At 35.8% G+C, this 19189-nt stretch overlaps 1 protein-coding gene across 3 annotated transcripts in view; it reads left to right on the forward strand.

The window, feature by feature from the left end:
• Positions 1 to 19189, forward strand: part of LOC131066363 (uncharacterized) — a 59405-nt gene that overhangs the window by 18018 nt on the left and 22198 nt on the right. For 2 of the 3 annotated variants that reach the window (XM_058001106.2, XM_058001105.2), the window contains exon 2: positions 7591 to 9512. In XM_058001106.2, the coding sequence (XP_057857089.2) occupies positions 7591 to 9512 (1922 nt within the window). The remainder of the gene's footprint in view (positions 1 to 7590; positions 9513 to 19189) is intronic. The other variant, XM_058001107.2, reaches the window with a different exon arrangement.

Here is a 19189-nt window from a genome sequence, read left to right on the forward strand (position 1 = left end):
AACGATGAGGGTTGTAACTCTTTTATGGGCAATAGTGGTGATGAAAAGGCGACTCCCTCAAACTTTTTTTTTAATTGGTAAATATTGTATATTTTATTAATAGTTAATAGCAGAGAAACGAGAATCGTCCAAAATCGCCAAGTTTGGGCGATTTCCGAGTCAAGTCATGCTCGCCGAGTCTAGTGGGCTCGAACTTGGACTCGGACAAGTCTGGTTCAAAAAATCGCACTCACCCAAAATCGTCGAGTTTGGTGAGTCCCGACTCCCAAACTCTGTCGGCGGCATGTAACTTTAAGTTTAAAAAAACACAACTAATATGTTTTGAATTGATTTTTTTTGGTTTATATTATGCTTTGAGCCTAAAAGTGAACTTCATTTCATTCATTTGGCAAAATAGGAGGGGAGAAAGGTGAGTTGTGAGGAGAAACAATAGAAAAATAACACCCGACGCTTGTATAAAATAATAAAAGTCTTTTGGCCTCGTGGGGTGCTGCCCCTCGATCCTGCCCTGTATCGCGACGGGGAGCGTGCCAGGGGCGTTGCCCCTTGACGCCAACATGGGGGCACTGCCCCCAAACCCCTGTCGTAAAATTAGGGGGAAATTGCGTCGATAAAAGTAGGGAAATTTTAACCTTCGAGTCTGATTAGGCTCCAATTCCATATAACAACATATACTTTCTTTTGGTGCATCAAGAGTTGGAAAGGAAGAGTTTGCATCTCATTTGATCATATGACGACATGGATTTTTTATTCCATGAGTTTTGTAATATTGTATACATTTGACAATATATATATATATATATATATATATATATATATATATATATCTATGTATATATCTATGTTTGTTATTTCCTTCAGCTACAATTTGCGTTTATGCTTATGTGATTGATGTATACTTGTGTATGTAATCAAATTAGCTTCTATTTGATGATGTTATTGTGTCTTTAAGGTGTATTTAATAAAGGGTGCATGAAACAAGCTTTAAATCTTTAAAAATCTCTAAATTTCTTGAGTTTTTCACTTTGCCGAGTCCAGCCAAGTCTGAGCCGAGTTTTGACTCCTGAGTCCGAGTCTCGAGTCGAGTTGGCCTCGTCAAGTCCGAGTCCTGTTTCTATGGTTAATAGTGTCAAAAAATTACATCCTTATATCGATTGTACGGGTCAAAAAAATTGATCCCAAATATCAACAATGAAGCACATATTGGGAATCGAAAAAAATCCTATCAGCAACAACCCTATCCACCCTTTCCCATCTGTCATGACCCCTCCTTGATTGTTATATATAGCATACATGGAACAATTATTATTATTAATTAATATAATAATTTTCAACGAATAATTATTTGAAATTTATTTATTTATTAATATTATTATTTAATTAATATTAATTAATATATTAATATTATATTATAAACATAATTTACAAAACAAAAAAAAATAATAATATTGAAATTATGGTGCTGAGGAGGAAGAACAGAAAATTTTTACAATCATATCAAAGACAACGATATCCATATTGCAGATTACTATAATAATTATAATTCCTTGGATTCATATAGGACTACAATATATCAGAACAGATCAAATGCTTATTGCAAATCAAAACGAAAGTGTTCGACACTTAGGAAGATATTAAAAAGATGGAAGACTGCAACTTTGTAATATGGAATCGACTGGTTTGAATAATAGAAGTGGCTCATTATTGGATGATAGAAGTTTTGTATTGTTAGAAGTGACTACCTTAATAATACAGTTGACTTCTTTAAGGAGCAGCGATTCAATATGTGGAATTAAAGGGTTTATACTGATAACACATACTATGGACAAACAAAGAATGAATGTTTGGTCAAAGAGATACAAACCAAAGATTGTGATTAAAATAAAGAATTGACTAATCAAATGAGTAGTCGTCAAAGATAGAGATTTGGAGATGCATACAAAATTAAATCGAAGTATATACATAAAAAATTAAATCGAAGATAAAGAATTGACTAATCAAATGAGTAGTTGTAAAAGATAGAGATTTGGAGATACATACAAAATTAAATCGAAGTATATACTCAGTGACCATAATCCGTAAGGGAAGGCAATGCTTAAAAAGGAGATTAATTAAGTCGAATTAGCGACATGAATAGAAATAATAATAACACCGTTTTAAGGGAATAGAATAATCATCAGCACATTGAAGAGATACGATTTGTGTGGAGAGACATGGTTAGGAAAGACGCATCTTTTACATAGTCAAGAGATGCAACCATTCAGTTTACAAGATATATGTTATGGATCAAATGGGAACACTTAGGAGGAGGATAAAATATATGGTTTTCTGTACTCCAGTTTGGAAGAGCTTGAAGGGAATCAAACAGCTCAGAACAGAACTATTATTAAGTGACAGGCAGTATCCTTTTTCTTGGTAGCATGCACGGTGATGTGCTCATTATGATGATTAAGATTTGAAGCCCGATAGTGATTGTATGCAGAATTTAAGAATAATATAAACATGGATATTAATATGATGGTTATAAATATAGATATTTATTTATTTTTTATTTTTTTGATCGGTAATAGGCCGAAGCTGATAAGATGTACATACCCTACCCCCTATGGGATTTGAACTTGTGACCTCTCTTTCAAGAGCACAAGTTCTCCACCACTAGGCCAACTCAGGCTGTACAAGTTATAAATATAGATATTGATATAATAATAGATATTAATACAATAATTATAATTAATATAATATTTTTAGAAACTGCTCTGCAGTAATATATAATAATTCATTTAACCAATAATTAATAAATATGGAAATGATTTATAGTAAATCAGAGTAAGGATAACAGATGTAATATCAATAAGATTATACATATACATGTACATATATATATATATATATATATATATATATAGAAATTGTAATTTGAAAGAAAAAGTAAAGCTGAGATTATAAATCAGATTGGATTATCAATTCAATATCAAAAGAAGATCATGTTATCACTGATTAGATTCATGTCAGGATAGTTTTGTCTCCTAATCAACTTAGTTTAAGTCATAAATATGTTGAGATGGATTAATTATGATTGAATCAGGCCAAAACTCAGTAGGGGATATTACACCATCCCTCAGATATACAAAATTTACAAAAATTACAGTCTTCCATGATAAGCAACAAGTCAGCTACATCAATGAACAAAATTCATAAATAAATAATAAAGAATCTGTAGATTCCACCATGCAGAGCCCACTCACACAGGAACAAAACGTGGCCACCCATAACCATCCCTTGCTGGATGTCGCCCTCAGATCAGCTGCAACCTCCTGCTGCCCTCGGTCCGATGTCTCCCCAACTGTCACCTCTGTCCTAGGCCTCTTGGAGTTCTTAGACTTCTGTGGACATCCACGTTTGTGCTTCAGCTCCTTCTTCCTACCCTTGTTCTGCAACTCAAGCTCCATCTCCCCACGATGAGCTCTAGCTTTCCTCGCTTTGAGAAAGCCTTTGATTCTGCTTAGTCCAATTTGGGCTGCAGTTGGATGCATTTCCTTGTCATCCTTGACAACCCAAAGGAAGAATAGCTAAAGGGGGGGAATGAACTCTCCCACATGAAGCCAATCACTATCCAATATTCATCCTCCAAGGGTGAAGTAAAGTTCATGAAGGGATTTAAGGACAAAAACTCTTATCTCTCTTATCAAATTTGGACAAAAACCCAAATCATGATCTTGAAGGACGAAAAACTTCCAAGGTGAACTGAAGAGTTTTAAGGACGAAAACCCTTAAATGTTCTTGGCAAGTTAAGGACTCTTAATCTTGTCACTGCTGAGTTAGGGACAATAACCTCTGATTCAATAGATTTGAAAGCATTTCTAAGGAATTCAAGATTTTATTTATTTAAGAATTATGTTATGACTGATTGATTTGAATATTATAATAAACTCATAATTTTTGACAAAGCCATTATCATCTTGAGTAAGGATTATTATTTTAAAGCAAAAATCAGGAATATTTTAAAAAAGGGACATTACTTCTACATTGAAAGCTTTTGAGAATTTCTTGCAATCTTCTATTGATTTTGAAAACGACCGAGGTTTCCTAGAAAGTTATTTTGGAAGCACCATGAAACAAAATGATATGTTGTGTGAATTCTTCCAATATGGGTTCCTTACGGGACATCGCCACACTTCAATGCTAAACTTATATGTGGGAGAAGTTTAATCGCAAGTATTCGTTTTTCTCCTCTGCCATCAAATGGAATGAGAGAAATACACACTAAGTACCACACTTCTTGGTCCATTGTTGGCCTTTCAATGCACCACGAATGTCCCAAGACTACTTGGTTTTCCAAAGCCTACATGAACTCATAGTTTTGCCATTTAATATGATCTACACTTCTTCAGCCACCTCTCTAGTCACAAGAACTTATGTATACTATGAATGTTTGCACTATTATATGGGTTACTTCGGCCCTGGATTTCAGGTGTGATCCTAGTTGGATTACTCTTCCTAGTCCTCGACACTCCTTGATGAGCATTATCAAATTTTGTATTGGCCACTTCATAGTGATAAATGATGACACCAATGACGTCATTGTTTCTAGTGTAGATTGGCTTAATGTTCTTCAATTTTCCTTTGTGGGTGCTCTTTGCTCGGTTCTTGCTCATCTTTCCTAGTTATTAATATCCATTTCTTGACTGCTTGTTTTGGTGGTTCCCTGTTGTGTTGTATCTTTTATCGTTGTTCTTCGTGGTGGGAATTTTAACTCTATTGTATACTATTGTTCTTGAGTCCATAAATCTACTTTTGGCAATATCTGGACATTAATTTAATTTCGTTCTTTCTTTCTATTTCTCAAAAGCAAGTGGTTTCTTTTGGTTGATTACTCTTTGGGTTAAGCTAACTTAAATGTGGTGTGGCGTTAGCCTGGAATGATTATTTTTTAAACACAAGTCATGCTTACATACAGCACATAATTGTGTCACCTGTAGTAGCAAAATTATTCTTGGGGATAAATTGATAAATCAAAAGATATATTTTTTTCTATTAATGGGTATAGGGTAAAATCAAAGATTTAGGTTAAGTTTGGGGTTAGGGTAAAATCAAAGAAAATAATAAAAATCATAAAAAATAAGGAAAAAGGTCAGAAAAATCATGGTTTTTAGGAGAAAAGTTATCATGATTTTTAGAGAGTCATGATAAACTGCGATTTTCCCAAATGATTGAGATAAAAGGTCAAACCCTAAAAAGTTAAAAATCTCGATTTTAAAAAAATTTGTCAAAGAATGAGTGCTAGCAAATCATTTAAGACACAATAGCAACTTAGGATATCTACAAAGATAATGCAACATGTATTCCAAATCACATAGTAACTCATCTGAGACGTGGAGCTAAAATGTTTCAAAAAATGCTTAGCATTGGACCGTAACAAATTCTTTTGTGCTATTTATTGCTTAATATGTTGTATAGAAATGCATCTTATTTAATATACACCTTCATAGGCCTTTTGTCTTTAGGAATACATGTACATGTACGTAAGAGAAGATGCATTGTCCAATAGTTTTCAAACTGAGTACTCTCAACTTTTTTCCTGGCTGTGTTTTTGCAAGGCAAATTCATGACTCATCCCAGCAGAGTTTTTGGCGAATTTCAGTGAAAGTTCAGAACTTGTGTGTGAGTACTCAGTGAGTCCAATGCTGAAACTTGCCATACATGGACTGGAAACCAGAACATGGAAAAATGTGGGTTTTATGCATAAAAATCACTGACGTGTGGAGTTTTAGTTGAGCATGCTAGACGAAGCATTGGTTTTACACAATGTGTAATTTCATTAGAAGGGCACCTAGGTATGGGGGTGAATGGAGAGGCTCATCTGCAGGAAGCAATGGCCTTTAAGGTTGTGGGAAGACTACAAGGAACATGCAAAGTTCTTAAGGACTTACCAAGTAGCTGGTGCTTGAGCTTGGGCACAAGCAGTGTGCAAGATCCACAAATGTGCTTTTAAACATATGAAACAATCAAAAAGAGTAATTTTAAACCTTTTTTAATTACTTTTTGTAATCTGCTGTGTCTAATTGAGTGCTTGGTCACACGAGCTAGGCCCCAAGTGCTTAAGTTTTCTGCCCTTGATTGCATAATTTTTTTTCTTTTTTTCTTTTTTTCTTTTTTTTAATAAAAGCTGCTAAGTTGAAAGTTTTTGATCTGCTGAGTCCAAATCTGCTAACTATGTACTAACCATTTTCTTATAGTATTTTGTAGACGCATTTATTGCTGTGTAATTTTACAATATGTATCCCATGGTTAATAAATTCGGCAAAAAATCATGATTTATCACTTATACTTTTTTTTAAATGCAAATTTTATTTTCTAGGGTTTGACCATGTCATCAATTGATATTTTTGGGGGAAATTTTGGAACTTATTGCGACCTTCCAGAAATTGTAATTTTCTACCAAAAATCTGAGGTTTTTTCATATTTTCATCAGTTTGGAACGGAGTTGGGTCAACAACAACATTTGTAGGGGGAGCTTATAGGAGTCACTTGTTAAAGGAAATCCCTTTGTCTCCCTTCGTTCTCTCACTTTCTGCATCAATTTTTCTGATTTTTAGCTTAATCGTAATTTTATTTTCTGCCAATTAATTGAACAGATGTCTTTTGGTTTGCTGATTTATTCTTGAGAAGGTTTTTTGCTATAATGAACTAAACAGACTATTGTTTCTTTGATAGAGAAAGCGAAACAAGCATATTAATTACTCTTAATGTATTTATGTTTGAAGACAGTCTATAGTATGTTCAAAATGCATTAAATAATGGAAGATTTCAAAGCTGTAACATTTTTCCAAGCAATATGATAGACATTTAGAGGTTTAGAACATGGCAAAAGTAAATCTTAATTTCAAACAATATAATAGGTGTTCAGAGGTTTAGAACTTACAAAATTAACTTTAAATATTTCTGGAAGATTGGGTTTGTTGTCTGTATTCAATTCAATGATATCCTTGGACAAAGGCATTACAAAGTTTTGCTCAAATTTATTAAGAGTGTTGATAACATATAATGGATAGCTTTTGTGTAATTAGCTGGATGTAGTTGTTCGGTTGATTTTGGGAGCTCTTTGATTTATGTCTGTCTATCATTTGAAGGAATAGCTGTCACTCTTATTTACTTTAAATAAAAATTTAATAAACTTTTTTTCTTTGTCCAAGATAGGCTGGAACCCAGCTGTTTCTAATAATATTTTTTCCTTATACATGGGAGAAAAATAACTGCTATATATTTTTTTCCTGTCATGAGCTCTTAGCTCTAAGCAGAATAACTTATATGAAAGAAATAACTTAGTGCTGCTTAGTTTTTTGCCTTGGGGATGCTGAAATTCTCTTGTAACCACCATTCAAACCATGTTACTTTCTCGCATTTTAGTGATTAAAGATTCACCACCATCTTGCTAAATTAAAATTGAAATTTAAAATTTAGAGTGTTTCCTAGAGAATTATTGTTCACATGGCATGTCCCAGCACATCTTTTTCTTTTTCTGTGCCAGAATGGAAGCAGTAAGAATTGACTATCAATTATTGACGGTTAACAAAAGGCAGCTGGTTGCAGGTCACTGGGTCGAAAGTCAAACATATCTCTGTGGATGGAGAGGAGCAATGTAACTGTATCTATGAAGTTTTATGGCTTGCTGGTCCATATGAAAGGGAAAGGACGTCCATATATTGTGAGAATATCTATTTATTACAGTCTAAGAAAATTCAAAGTCACCCTGTAATTAAGGGTGTTGTAATATATTTAGAAAATAGAAAGGATTATAAGTCACAAGTAGCTGTTGAAAATTCTTCACAAACAAATACAGAAAAAATAGGCGACACCATTAGTAGGCCTTTGAACTCTCAAGTAACAATACTGTCTGAAAATACAGTGAGGATTATGAATAGCTGTTGGCCTGTTGGAGCTAGACAGGTGATAGACATTGAAGAAGAGTCAGGAGAATTGAAGTCGACACCAACAAATTTGAAGGAAACGGAAGATCTTGAGGAAGGTTTCAACCATAAATTGAATATTAAAAGCAATATTCTCCAGAAACTATTTTCCAATGATGATAAACCTGAATGCCTTGTTCAGCATATGATATATGGCATACCAGGAAACTGTGTTTTGAATGGAGAAGACACAGATAGTAACTTGTGTTCTCCAAAACAGGAAAACAGCCGCACTGTAGCTGCAGTGTGTAAATCAGAAGGCGATTTTTCTGAAAGGGATTTGAGTGCATGTATGCATTCTCTTATGGGAGATGCCAAGGGTGGGTCTGGAGGCTGGATTGATGATGACTCTCCCAGTCTGGGGAAGAATTGTGATGGCAATGTAGTAGGTAATAGTGATAGTGACTGTCCCCATTTCTCTACGACTGGGGATGCGGATCTTGTGAACAGAAATAAAGAATTCTCAGAAGATTGGTCAGCAAGATTAGGTAATTGTAATAAAAGTCCATCTCATGTGATAATTGAAGATGAGAGTGCAGACATGCAAAAAACTGATATTGTAATCGTGTGTCCTTCAAACATGAAAGTACAGAGAAATTTGGATTTAGCCAAGAATGAGGGGGTCATGAATGCTTGCACTGTTTTCTCTGAGGGTAGAAGTGAAGAACCCAAGTTCACAAGCAAGTTTGCTAACAATAGTTCTATTCAAAACTGTGGTAGAAACACTGGATGTGAACCATGCTTGACACTTAAAAAGAGGAAGGATCCCTTTTCATCAGACTTTTATGCCTGTGAAGATATTAAGAATGACAAAGTGAAGAAATCTGGCATGGACGTAGATGTTTGCATTTCAGATTCTATGGGGAAGCCCCAAAGAAAACAACCCAGAGATGACAACAGCAATTCAGTCAAGAATAAGATAAAAGAGAATATTTCTTGTGAAAAGGAGCCAGGAGACATGGTTAAAAACAGTGACGCTCTTGTCAAAGCAGAACTGCAATGTAAATATGTACATCATTCTCCTACAGGATTACATGGTTTTCACGCAGATCTTTCGCATGATGGTTATAAACACCATTGTTATTTTAAGAATTGTTGCCCATGCTGTACCCATTTTCATTTGAGCCATGAGTACTGTGCAGAATGTGTCAGATATATTTGCGGTGTGGTTGGTAAAGCTCCTCATTATTCTAGTCAAGTGGTATGTACTGGATGCTGCCCATTTAGCTTGAAGCAGGCTGTGGAACAGATTTCTATGAATTTTTGTCAACCTAGAAGAGAAGAAGAGTTTCAGGACCAGCACAATTTATTTTCTTCCTCACATGTTATCTTGTTAGAGAATTTGGACAAAGATGTGAACCCATCAGATGTATTAAGTATCATTCAACAGGCAGGTGTGGATTTTGTAAAGGTGTATGTCTCACCACCTCAAGGTTTCCAAAATTTTACGAGAGGCATTGTTTGCTTTGAAGATCAGGAAAACTTCCAAAGGGTGTCTGCATATTTGCAGAATGAAAATATTATAGTCACGTCTTCAAATGGAAGGTAACAACATGTCCAACCTTTATTGATCAATTACCGAATATGAAATGGTATTTGATCGCATTTTATTATTTTTTTAACAACCTCAATTTAAATTTTGCATCTTTGATTTGAATAGCTTGGCGAATTTCTATTTTTTCATTAATTATATGAAGCCCTTTGTATTTGGCTTTCTGACTGAAGAAAATTGAATGCCTTGGCATTATACAAATTACAATTAAATACTCTTAATGGAGATATTATGATATTATGGAAGGTTCAAAATCTTATTTCTTTAGCTCAAGCCTTTAGAATGTGCATATATTTATGTGTGTGCATGTGCCCGTTGGATTGAAAAGAGTACTTTTCATTTCCATCTTATTCTATGGTTCCGTTATTCTCTAGCATAACACAGTTAACACATTGCTGGAGGACATGCACTTGAAAATATTAAAGGTTTAGTGCTTGCCTTGAATAGTTGCAGACAACCAAATTTGGAAGAGACCGATTGGCATTCACAAGACCAAGCAAATTAATCACTGCCCAATACAGGAGGAATATTTTTTAAATTATTGATTGGAAAATTTATGAAAATCTGGGGTGAAAAATCTTCAGATGGAATTTGAAGATATACTCATTCTTATTTGCAGTGATATATTATGGCAGGTTAATGTTGGGAACACATTATTTGCTGTATCCAATAATTCGCTAGAACACTTGTGCCACTGAGTCGTTGAGTTCTAACTTCTAACGTTAACATATATAGTACTAATGCATTCATATTGATTTGTGCCACTAAGTTGTTGAGTTTTAACATTAACTTATGTAGTACTAATGCATTCATGCCGCTAATGCAATCGTAGGCTAGCTTTGCATGCACCTGAAGCCTAATTGAGATATAGCAACATGAAATGCTACTAACAAAATTGATATCACGATTTTGTTGTGCAATGTTCATGAGCTGGCCTGTTAAATACATTGTTTACCCATTGGAGACTAATGCTTAGTATCTCTTCTCAAATAAATGTAGGCCTCTTTGTAAATTTTCACTGAGCGTGTAGTTGAACAAGATACCCAGATTTTTGACATCTCTTTTAATTAATAGTTACTTTCTACTATACTAGGTTGATATGTTATATCACTAGACAACTTTATCCTCACTGTGTGACACATCCCTTGTCGTGGAGCACATGAATAGTTTTATCTTCTCTACCTACAGGCAGATTCCATGCTGTTTCTCAGAGACTAAGGGCTCATTGATTATGCCTATCCATCATTACTATTCATCGGTCAGTATTTCATATAGTTCCATTTAGTTTCACAAGAGATAGTCTATGAATACATTGGACTTCATGTATCATTGTTGCAAAAAGAAAGAAAAAACAAAGACAATAAACGTGTATGATGGTGGATTCTTATTTCATCAAACAACTATTGTTTGTGGCCTTATCCTGCAGCCTTATCTTATTCATGCATCACAATAATTGTACATAATAGTCTCTATTTCATCACAAGTCATTGCTCCCATTATAACAATCCAAATGGAGCATACCGTGTCATCATATGATAAATAGAAGTGTGGACAAAAATAACAGGAAAGAGATAGACGAGATATCAAAAAACAAATGGTACTAGTCAGATCCACCTTCCTTTTTAACATGAAGTCTTCAGAAATGTATAAATGTTGCCTGCTGGTCCTAATTTCTCTATGATTGAAATATCTGGTTGCTCTTAACAGGTGTTGTAATGCCCTACACCTCACAACGAGGACATTAACCAAGCATTTTTTTTTTATGAAAGAACAACACACGAATGACTATAGCAAACAAGATATGGCATTGACATGTATCATTACACACTAATGTGCACATGACTGTCATTTCAAGCACAACGACACACAAGACAATGGCAACATTAAAGACATCACCATTGCTACAAGAAAGGTGGCATAATCTTCTGACTTACAAATAGTGTGACAAAGTCACCATGATGAACCTATGAGAATGGAGCTACACCATCATGATGATTTTGCCCTAAGTTCTAACCAATGATCATTTTCTCTTGTGAACACAAGGGTAGGATGAGAGAATCATTTACGTTGAACCCACTCCCTAAACACACTCAACAACACTCACAACACTAAGAGAATCCCATACAAGAGGTGGGACAACTAGGAGATCTATACTTTGACTAGTTGGAACAACCATTGGTTTCTTCACTGCATGACACACTTACCAATGCAAAGGTGGGTATATCTCATAGTCATGGCCACCCAAACATAGGAACGAACCTTCTTTACAAGAGGTTACTTAATTGGGAGGTACAAGCCCTCCACCAACTAGAAAGACAATTGGTCGCTTTCGTGCTAAGGCATGCTTCCTAATGCCAAAGATAATAACTTCTAGGTTATGACACTTGTTGACAAAGTGATGACATGTGAGGAATCACAAGACCAAGGGGAACAACTTTTGTATACAAAGTTTCCCTCATGAATGGCTAGAAACGCTCGCTATCCAAGGATCTAGAGGACACATTAGAGGACTACAATGTTGAGAAATGACACTAGCACCCAGACAAGACACTTTTGCCTAGGAAGGACACCTAGCACCCAACTTAGGTGTCTACTTTTAGCATTGCAGTCCATATCAAGCGTTGGAGTCTTAGTTTAGTGTTGTAGCCCTTTTCCAGCACTATAGTCTTGACCAAAGATTGAAGGGATGACTATCTCTAGGTCTCATACTTTGGGACAATGCCTCAAAGTTAGAAAAACGAGATTTAACTTAGGACAAACCGTAGAAACACCTATAGACGATTGGAAGACTTAGGGTGTGGGATTAAGAGATTTAGTAACCCTACAAGGAAATGTTGTTCCAAATTTGTAATTTTTCTGATTTTTAGCTTATTGGCATTTTGGCAAACATTTTGCATACAACCAAATATGAAGAATTCATGAATACTAACAGTCATAATAGCTGGAAGACTATTTCTAGGTCTCATACTTCAGGACAATGCCTATAGTCTTGACCAAAGATTGAAGGGATGACTATTTCTAGGTCTCATACTTCAGGACAATGCCTCAGAGTTAGAAAAACGAGATTCGACTTAGGAAAACCGTAGAAATACCTATAGATGATTGGAAGACTTAGGGTGTGGGATTAGGAGATGTAGTAACCCTACAAGGAAATATTGTTCCAAATTTTCAATTTTTCTGATTTTTAGCTTATTGGCATTTTGGCAAACATTTTGCATACAACCAAATATGAAGGATTCATGAATACTAACAGTCATAATAGCTGGAATTAAGAATCAGAATCATATGTTCATCATTAAACGATGCCCATGTTCAGTGATTTCACAGAGACATTTTGTCAAACAGATTGCAAGCTTTCGATATAGCTGGAAATGACTACAAGAGTAATACAACTTTTTGTCCTTGAAAATTAGAATCACAAAGATGCAGAATGCTTTATCTTCTAACCTCAAAAGATGCCAAGTGCAAGATGATGTAGCAATGTGAAGTTGAACAACATTGGGAATGGTAGATAAGAGCCTGCTGATTACTGAAATTTGACTAAATCTGAAAAATCATAAGTTCCTCCAAAACTAGAATCTGTAATGCAACTCCTAGAGATCTCAAACCATTCTCAAACATCTTGAAACTATATACATAAATTTTTATTTCATCTGCAACTTTGAATGATATGACCAACAAATAAGCACGATTGCAATGGGTACATGTACAAGTGATGTCCTTATTCCAAATCAGTTTTCTGCATGCAAGAAGCTGCTCCAATGTCCCATTAGACCCACAAGGCCTCATGTCCCATATAAGGTTGTTGTGAATCCCTCAGTATACTCATGCATCCCCCCTCCTCTCCTCGTGGAATGATGGCAGCTAGTATAGGGGCTTAGAATGCCCATATCTACTCAATAAGCAATGTCTGATCTCCAAGACGTAAAATGATCAGCAAGGTGTATACAGAAATTGCTACAACTCATTGTCTATGCATGGAATAACTTAACACCTGACAATGTTTAATGTTTTTCCTTAACAAACATCTATATATGACGTCCCATAATCAACACTTAATACTTCTTGTGGATGGCGCTTAGGAATATATAAAAGTGGATATATTCTCCACTTGTAAATCATATAACCAATAATTTATTGTTTTTCTACAAATCTCCAATAAATTACTTCAACCATTCCACCCAACTATGAATCCACCTTTGAATCCTTTTTGCACACATTGTGATTAAGTGAATCGTGCAATAGTGGCTAGGGAGGAATCTTTCACCATTAAAACCAATCTTAGCTTAGGGTTTCGTCTATGGCGAGGGAGATGAACATCGCTCAGCCTCATAGAGAAAATAGAGTAAAATGAAATGTTTAGAAGTTGCTTTTCTTCCAGATTCACTTTTATAAGCACTTTTGGACCTTTCTGGATAAAATCACCTAATAATAATCTTTCAGCTCCATAAAAGTGACTTTTTTTATTATTTTCTTTGTCAAGCACATAAGTCACTTAAAACTCACCTTTATAAATAATTAATATCAGTTTTCTTTTAATTCACCCTTTGACAACTTAAATATTAATTATTTTTTTCCACATCTGCCCACAGTTGCGGAAAAAATCAAAATAGCCCGAAAGGCAAAATTTTATTTCGCCAACATATTTTGAAGCTCATTGAAGATCCAACTTAATCAAAATTGATACCTTCCAAAAATAGAATGCTTCTCTGAGAAGTGTGAAAAGCACCAATAATGCCAAAACTACACTCGAAAAGAACCAACGGATTCAACTTAATTTCTTGAACACAGTGCCACTATCTGAAATCCATTCCAAAAAGGTTGGTACTATCCAAGAAAGTTGGAGTTTCCAAGTTTGTTGGAAAAACTATAAAAAGGGGACATTATAGGAGAGCACATCCAATCTTTAAAATGTGAGCACATGGAAGAGACACTTCCCAAGGGTTGGGAGGTCTACAAAGGACTCTCAAATGAATCCAAGGATTTGAGGGATGAAGGAGAGTGTTCCAACACACCCTTGTCACTCCTTTCACAAGAACCAAAACGACATGACGAGACCACACAATGGCAGGTTTGCATACACAAATTCAAGGATAGAGGAATGTATCAAACCTTCGATTAAAATCATAATTGAATATTTGTTAATAAATTATGTTCATTTTATGTTCAAACCAAAGATGCTCTAAATCAATTTTACCAACATATCTAGAATGATGAAAAGCATGAGAAATTGCATGCATGTTTGATGCCAACGTCAAGATACTATAACAATAATTGTAGCTCAACCACCACTTATGTGTGTGGATTACAATCTATCCAATAGGAAGTTCCAATATAAATAAAAAAAATTACATATGAGGGCTCACATGTCTTGTATTATATATTTTACAACATTCTTGCAAATGAAATAACAATGGAGAAATCAAACCTTTTCCAACTTGCATGTGATCATGAGCCACTCCAATGCATTCGCTAGTCCCCAACAGTGGTTCCACGCTACCCAACTATGTGGTACCCGTAGGCTCACCCCACCGTGCTAGGAGATAGTCACTTGGGCACAAGCACATACACATGCATAACAAGGGGACTATGGTTTATTCACGCCAAACATTATGAATAGCTATTATAGCATAAACATGCCCAAATGGGAAGCATCATGAACAAATAGGCATAAGAGATAAACCACATTACATGGCATGCACATGTCATGTAATGTCCCTTCTCACAAGCTAAGCTAAAAAAGGGAAAATTAAATTAATTACTTAATATTTTTCCTTAAAATGAAAATTAAAGGAAATATTGAATAATTAATTAATAAGTGATTTAGGCTTAAATAAATTAAAGTCACTTTTAAATAATTACTATGCCGGAATTGTCTCCAACGGAAAATAGTAATATTAATAGAGCAGTCTTTGGATTGGAGAAAAAATTGAATATTTTAACATTAGTATTGATTTGAGGATTTCTCAAACTTGCATTCTCGGGATTGGAGCCGAGAAAATCATTTGTCGTTAGTGCCAGATTTGACCTAAACGAAATTGGAAGAATTAGATAGGCTCTCTAGTTGGGCTAAATACGAAGTTATGGAGATCTAAAGGCAAATTACAGGGATTAAGGATTCAATATTCAGAATAAGACACTAGGTTTCAGGCAAGGTTATATTATTTTATATAAAGTTGCTCATTGTAGCCTTGAAGTGTGTGGTTATGGAAGATTCTTACCATCTCATTATATGCATTGATGGCTGAAATGATAACTGACATATTACAAAGGAGTGAAAGACTCCTTAAATAAGAGATTAAAAACATGCTTGTGGAAGACTTGATTTTTGGCAAGCTTTAGCACCCCTTGGTGCTCACAAAACAAGGGTGAAGCCCTTGCTTGAGACTTTTTCATGTTAGAAAGCATCCTTTGAAGCCATACTGCCTCACATTTTGCTTTGATAGTTCCTCAGTACTTTGCTTCTTTCGAGGAAAGAGCTACTGTCTACTACTTCTTACTGGTCCATGTAACTACACTCGTACCAAGACTGAAAACATATCCAAAAGTAGACTTCCTGTCTGTTGTGTGTTCTGCACAAACACCCCGACCTTGATGGGGCCCCCCATGTTTGTTTGCCCTTGTAGGAGAAAAAGAGCAATGAGAAGGGGGAAAGAGAAACAAGTCACACTTTTTCGGCCAAACATCCGAATTCACAGGGTGCAAGGTCGAAATGGGATAGTAAAATCGCGCATTCTAAACCAAAACCCGAAGTCGCTTGCTAACTCCAAAATCGTACAAAACCTCTAAAACGGCCGAAGTTCGTTGAATGCAAGTAAGGCAAGGTTTCAAGCCCAAACAAAATCGCACAATACCTTCAGTATACCCGAGATTTTACCAAGGGCGGGAGTAAGAAACTCGACGTATTCATCAATCTTGCAAAAGAAACCAAGTTTAGAAAATCTCTCATTCTTAGTTAAAATCCCGAGTCAAACCCTAAGTCGCGTGGGGAGGGTGAGTAGTGTAGTTGCGTGTTTCTTGTAAGAAAGCCAAGTTTGCAAATCGAACAGTGAAAATTGCGAATCAACCAAATCGCTCGGAATAGGTAAAATGCGCGAATTTTGTGCAAGACATTGTGCGTAACCAAAATCGCGCATTGTGGGTAAGACAACCGAAATTCATTCAGAATCAAGCATTCAAAATCAAACAGTAAAATCACACTCATTTATTCAAATGGCCAAATTTTGGCAAAGTCCTAAGTCACACAGAGAACCAAAATCGCGCAATGGATGAGAAATGTGCAAATTTCATAGGGTGAAAAAGCAACAAAGTCAAAATCGCACAGTTCGTGAAAAAACCCTGAATTTCACAGTGCGAGGGGAGAGAGAAGTCAAAAATAAAAGTTTGCACATTTTTCTTAAAAATGTCGAATTCTCTCAAAGGTAAAGTCGCACTTTCTCCTTAAGGCCCAAGTTTTGCAAAAAAGAGGGGGGCATTTTTTTTAAATTTCACATTTCATGGTTCGATAAGAAGTGCATTTTCATTCACAAGTCTGAATTTCTTTGGCAAAATGGCGTATCAAGCAAGGATTGGCGATATTGAATATTTTACAAGAAATAAACAACGAAGTCGCGCAATATCTCTAAGAAATCCCGAATTTCATTTTTGGTCTTAGGGCCCGAGCCAAAGGAGGGGGGCATGATAAAGTTAGTTGATTTAGTTTGCAAACCAAAAATTTGGCCTTTGTTAAAATAAAGTGGGAAATGAAACAAAAAATCGCACATTTTAATAAAATGACCGAGTTTTGTAGGGGGCAATTTTAAGTTAAGTCTAAAGACAAGACAAAGAAAAGAGAGGCCTTTCAAAATCATTTCACACATTTTGATCGAAATCGCCTAAAAAATCCCCTTGCAAGGCGAAATGACAAATTGGAATAAGGGGGACGTTTTAAAATTTGGCTAATTTATTAAAATTGTAAAGCGAAATGTAAGTCTTTCTTTCTTCTCCAAGGACTCGAATTGGACGTATAAAGAAAAGCCCGACATTGCCTAAATTTAGTATTTGTTAAAGATGATTGATCCAAGTCGAAGTTAATTGTTTGTAGGTCGACGACGTCGCTGAAAGGCTAAGGTGACAACCTGAGGCGAGAATGCAGGAACGCATGATCAAAATTACAAAGCATGGGGAAGCGCGCCACCAATGAGTCAACAAGATTGAAGACAATAGAGCACATATAATGCTACGAATATGCATTCTTAGAAAGATACACAATTGGAATTAATTCCAGAAAATCAGTTGCAAAACCGAATTGTGTAATGTACATGACTACCTGTGGGCCCCGTCTAATGAATTTAAAGTGAGGGGACACAGGTCAATTATTTCCAACTACGAGATTGACTTTAATTGATGCCAAATAGTTGTAGGTAGTTGAGAAAGTGGTTGGGGGGGATAACTAAGGATTAACTAGGCATGGGTCAAAGCTGCCAAGTTCTAGAAGGCAAATCGGGACTGTTGGATGCAATCAATCCTGGCCTCTGGTTCAATTTGTAAAATCTATAAAAGGCAGGATGCCTCTCATTGTGAAGGGTTAGAACAGGTTAGATTTTTAGACTCTTAGAGGTTAGAGTTAGTTAGATTTTTAGGAGTTAGAAGTAGTTGCAGTTTCAGATTATTAGAAGTAGCATAGAAATGCTGCAAAAATTGTTGTACTGGTAGCTGAAGCAAATATATGAACATTGAAATATGGTGTTTGTGGCCTTTGTTTTCTTCTGTTTGCATGGTTTCCCTTCAGTTGGTTAGTTAGAGTTCAATGGTTGTAATGGCAAAATGTGGGGGGTATTTGATGCATTTCAGGTTCATACCATTGGGGGCCTGCTGATTGTAGGTCACCGTGCATGGTTAGTCTGAACCTTACCCGTGCTTAGTTCAATCGTATGTATTTGTTTTAGGTTACGCCAGAGTTGGGTGCCTAGATGAGTACCTCTGGTCTGAAAATCCTTCATCCCCTTGGAGATTGCACTATTCTTGTAGAGTTGTGAGGGTATCTCTGGCGAAACAAGAATCAGTTTATGGAAATCTGTCTATCCGCAACACTAGTCATTCCTATCATTGCACTTAGGATCCCTAAATCCTTCTCTTTTGTCTTTATTTTTCGTAGTTTGAGAATAGCAGCATCGTTGGATGCAGACCAACTTTTTGTAAACGTAAGGCCCCTTGTGTTACCAGCAAAACACATCAAATCACTGAGTTATCCTGCAGTCATGACCTAACATTTGGAACCTTGAGGTTGTCCCCTTTGATCAACTAAAACAACATTAGGGATTTCCTTACGCAAGAGAGGATAAAACACTCAGCCAAAACATTCTATTCTGCGTTGGTCAAATGGAGTTTGTAATCCGACTTTAGCCACGTCAACACGGTCATCAACAAAACTTGCCCAATTTGAATCTATGAAACCAATCAGTCAAGGATCTTTGCTTTTGCTATACAAAATGCCAAAGTCAAATGTCCCTTTCACATATTTTAGTATTGCCTTCGCTGCAACACAATGTTCTACCTTGGGGGCTGTCATGAAATGAGAAATGTAACTCACAACATAACTTGAATCAGGTCTAGTAGTTGTAAGATAGATGAGGCTGCCTACTAGTTGCTTGAAAGCTGACTCATTGACCACTAGTGAGTCTAATTTGGC

The sequence above is a fragment of the Cryptomeria japonica genome, chromosome 3 (genome assembly GCF_030272615.1).
Source record: "Cryptomeria japonica chromosome 3, Sugi_1.0, whole genome shotgun sequence".
Taxonomy (NCBI): Eukaryota; Viridiplantae; Streptophyta; class Pinopsida; order Cupressales; family Cupressaceae; genus Cryptomeria; species Cryptomeria japonica.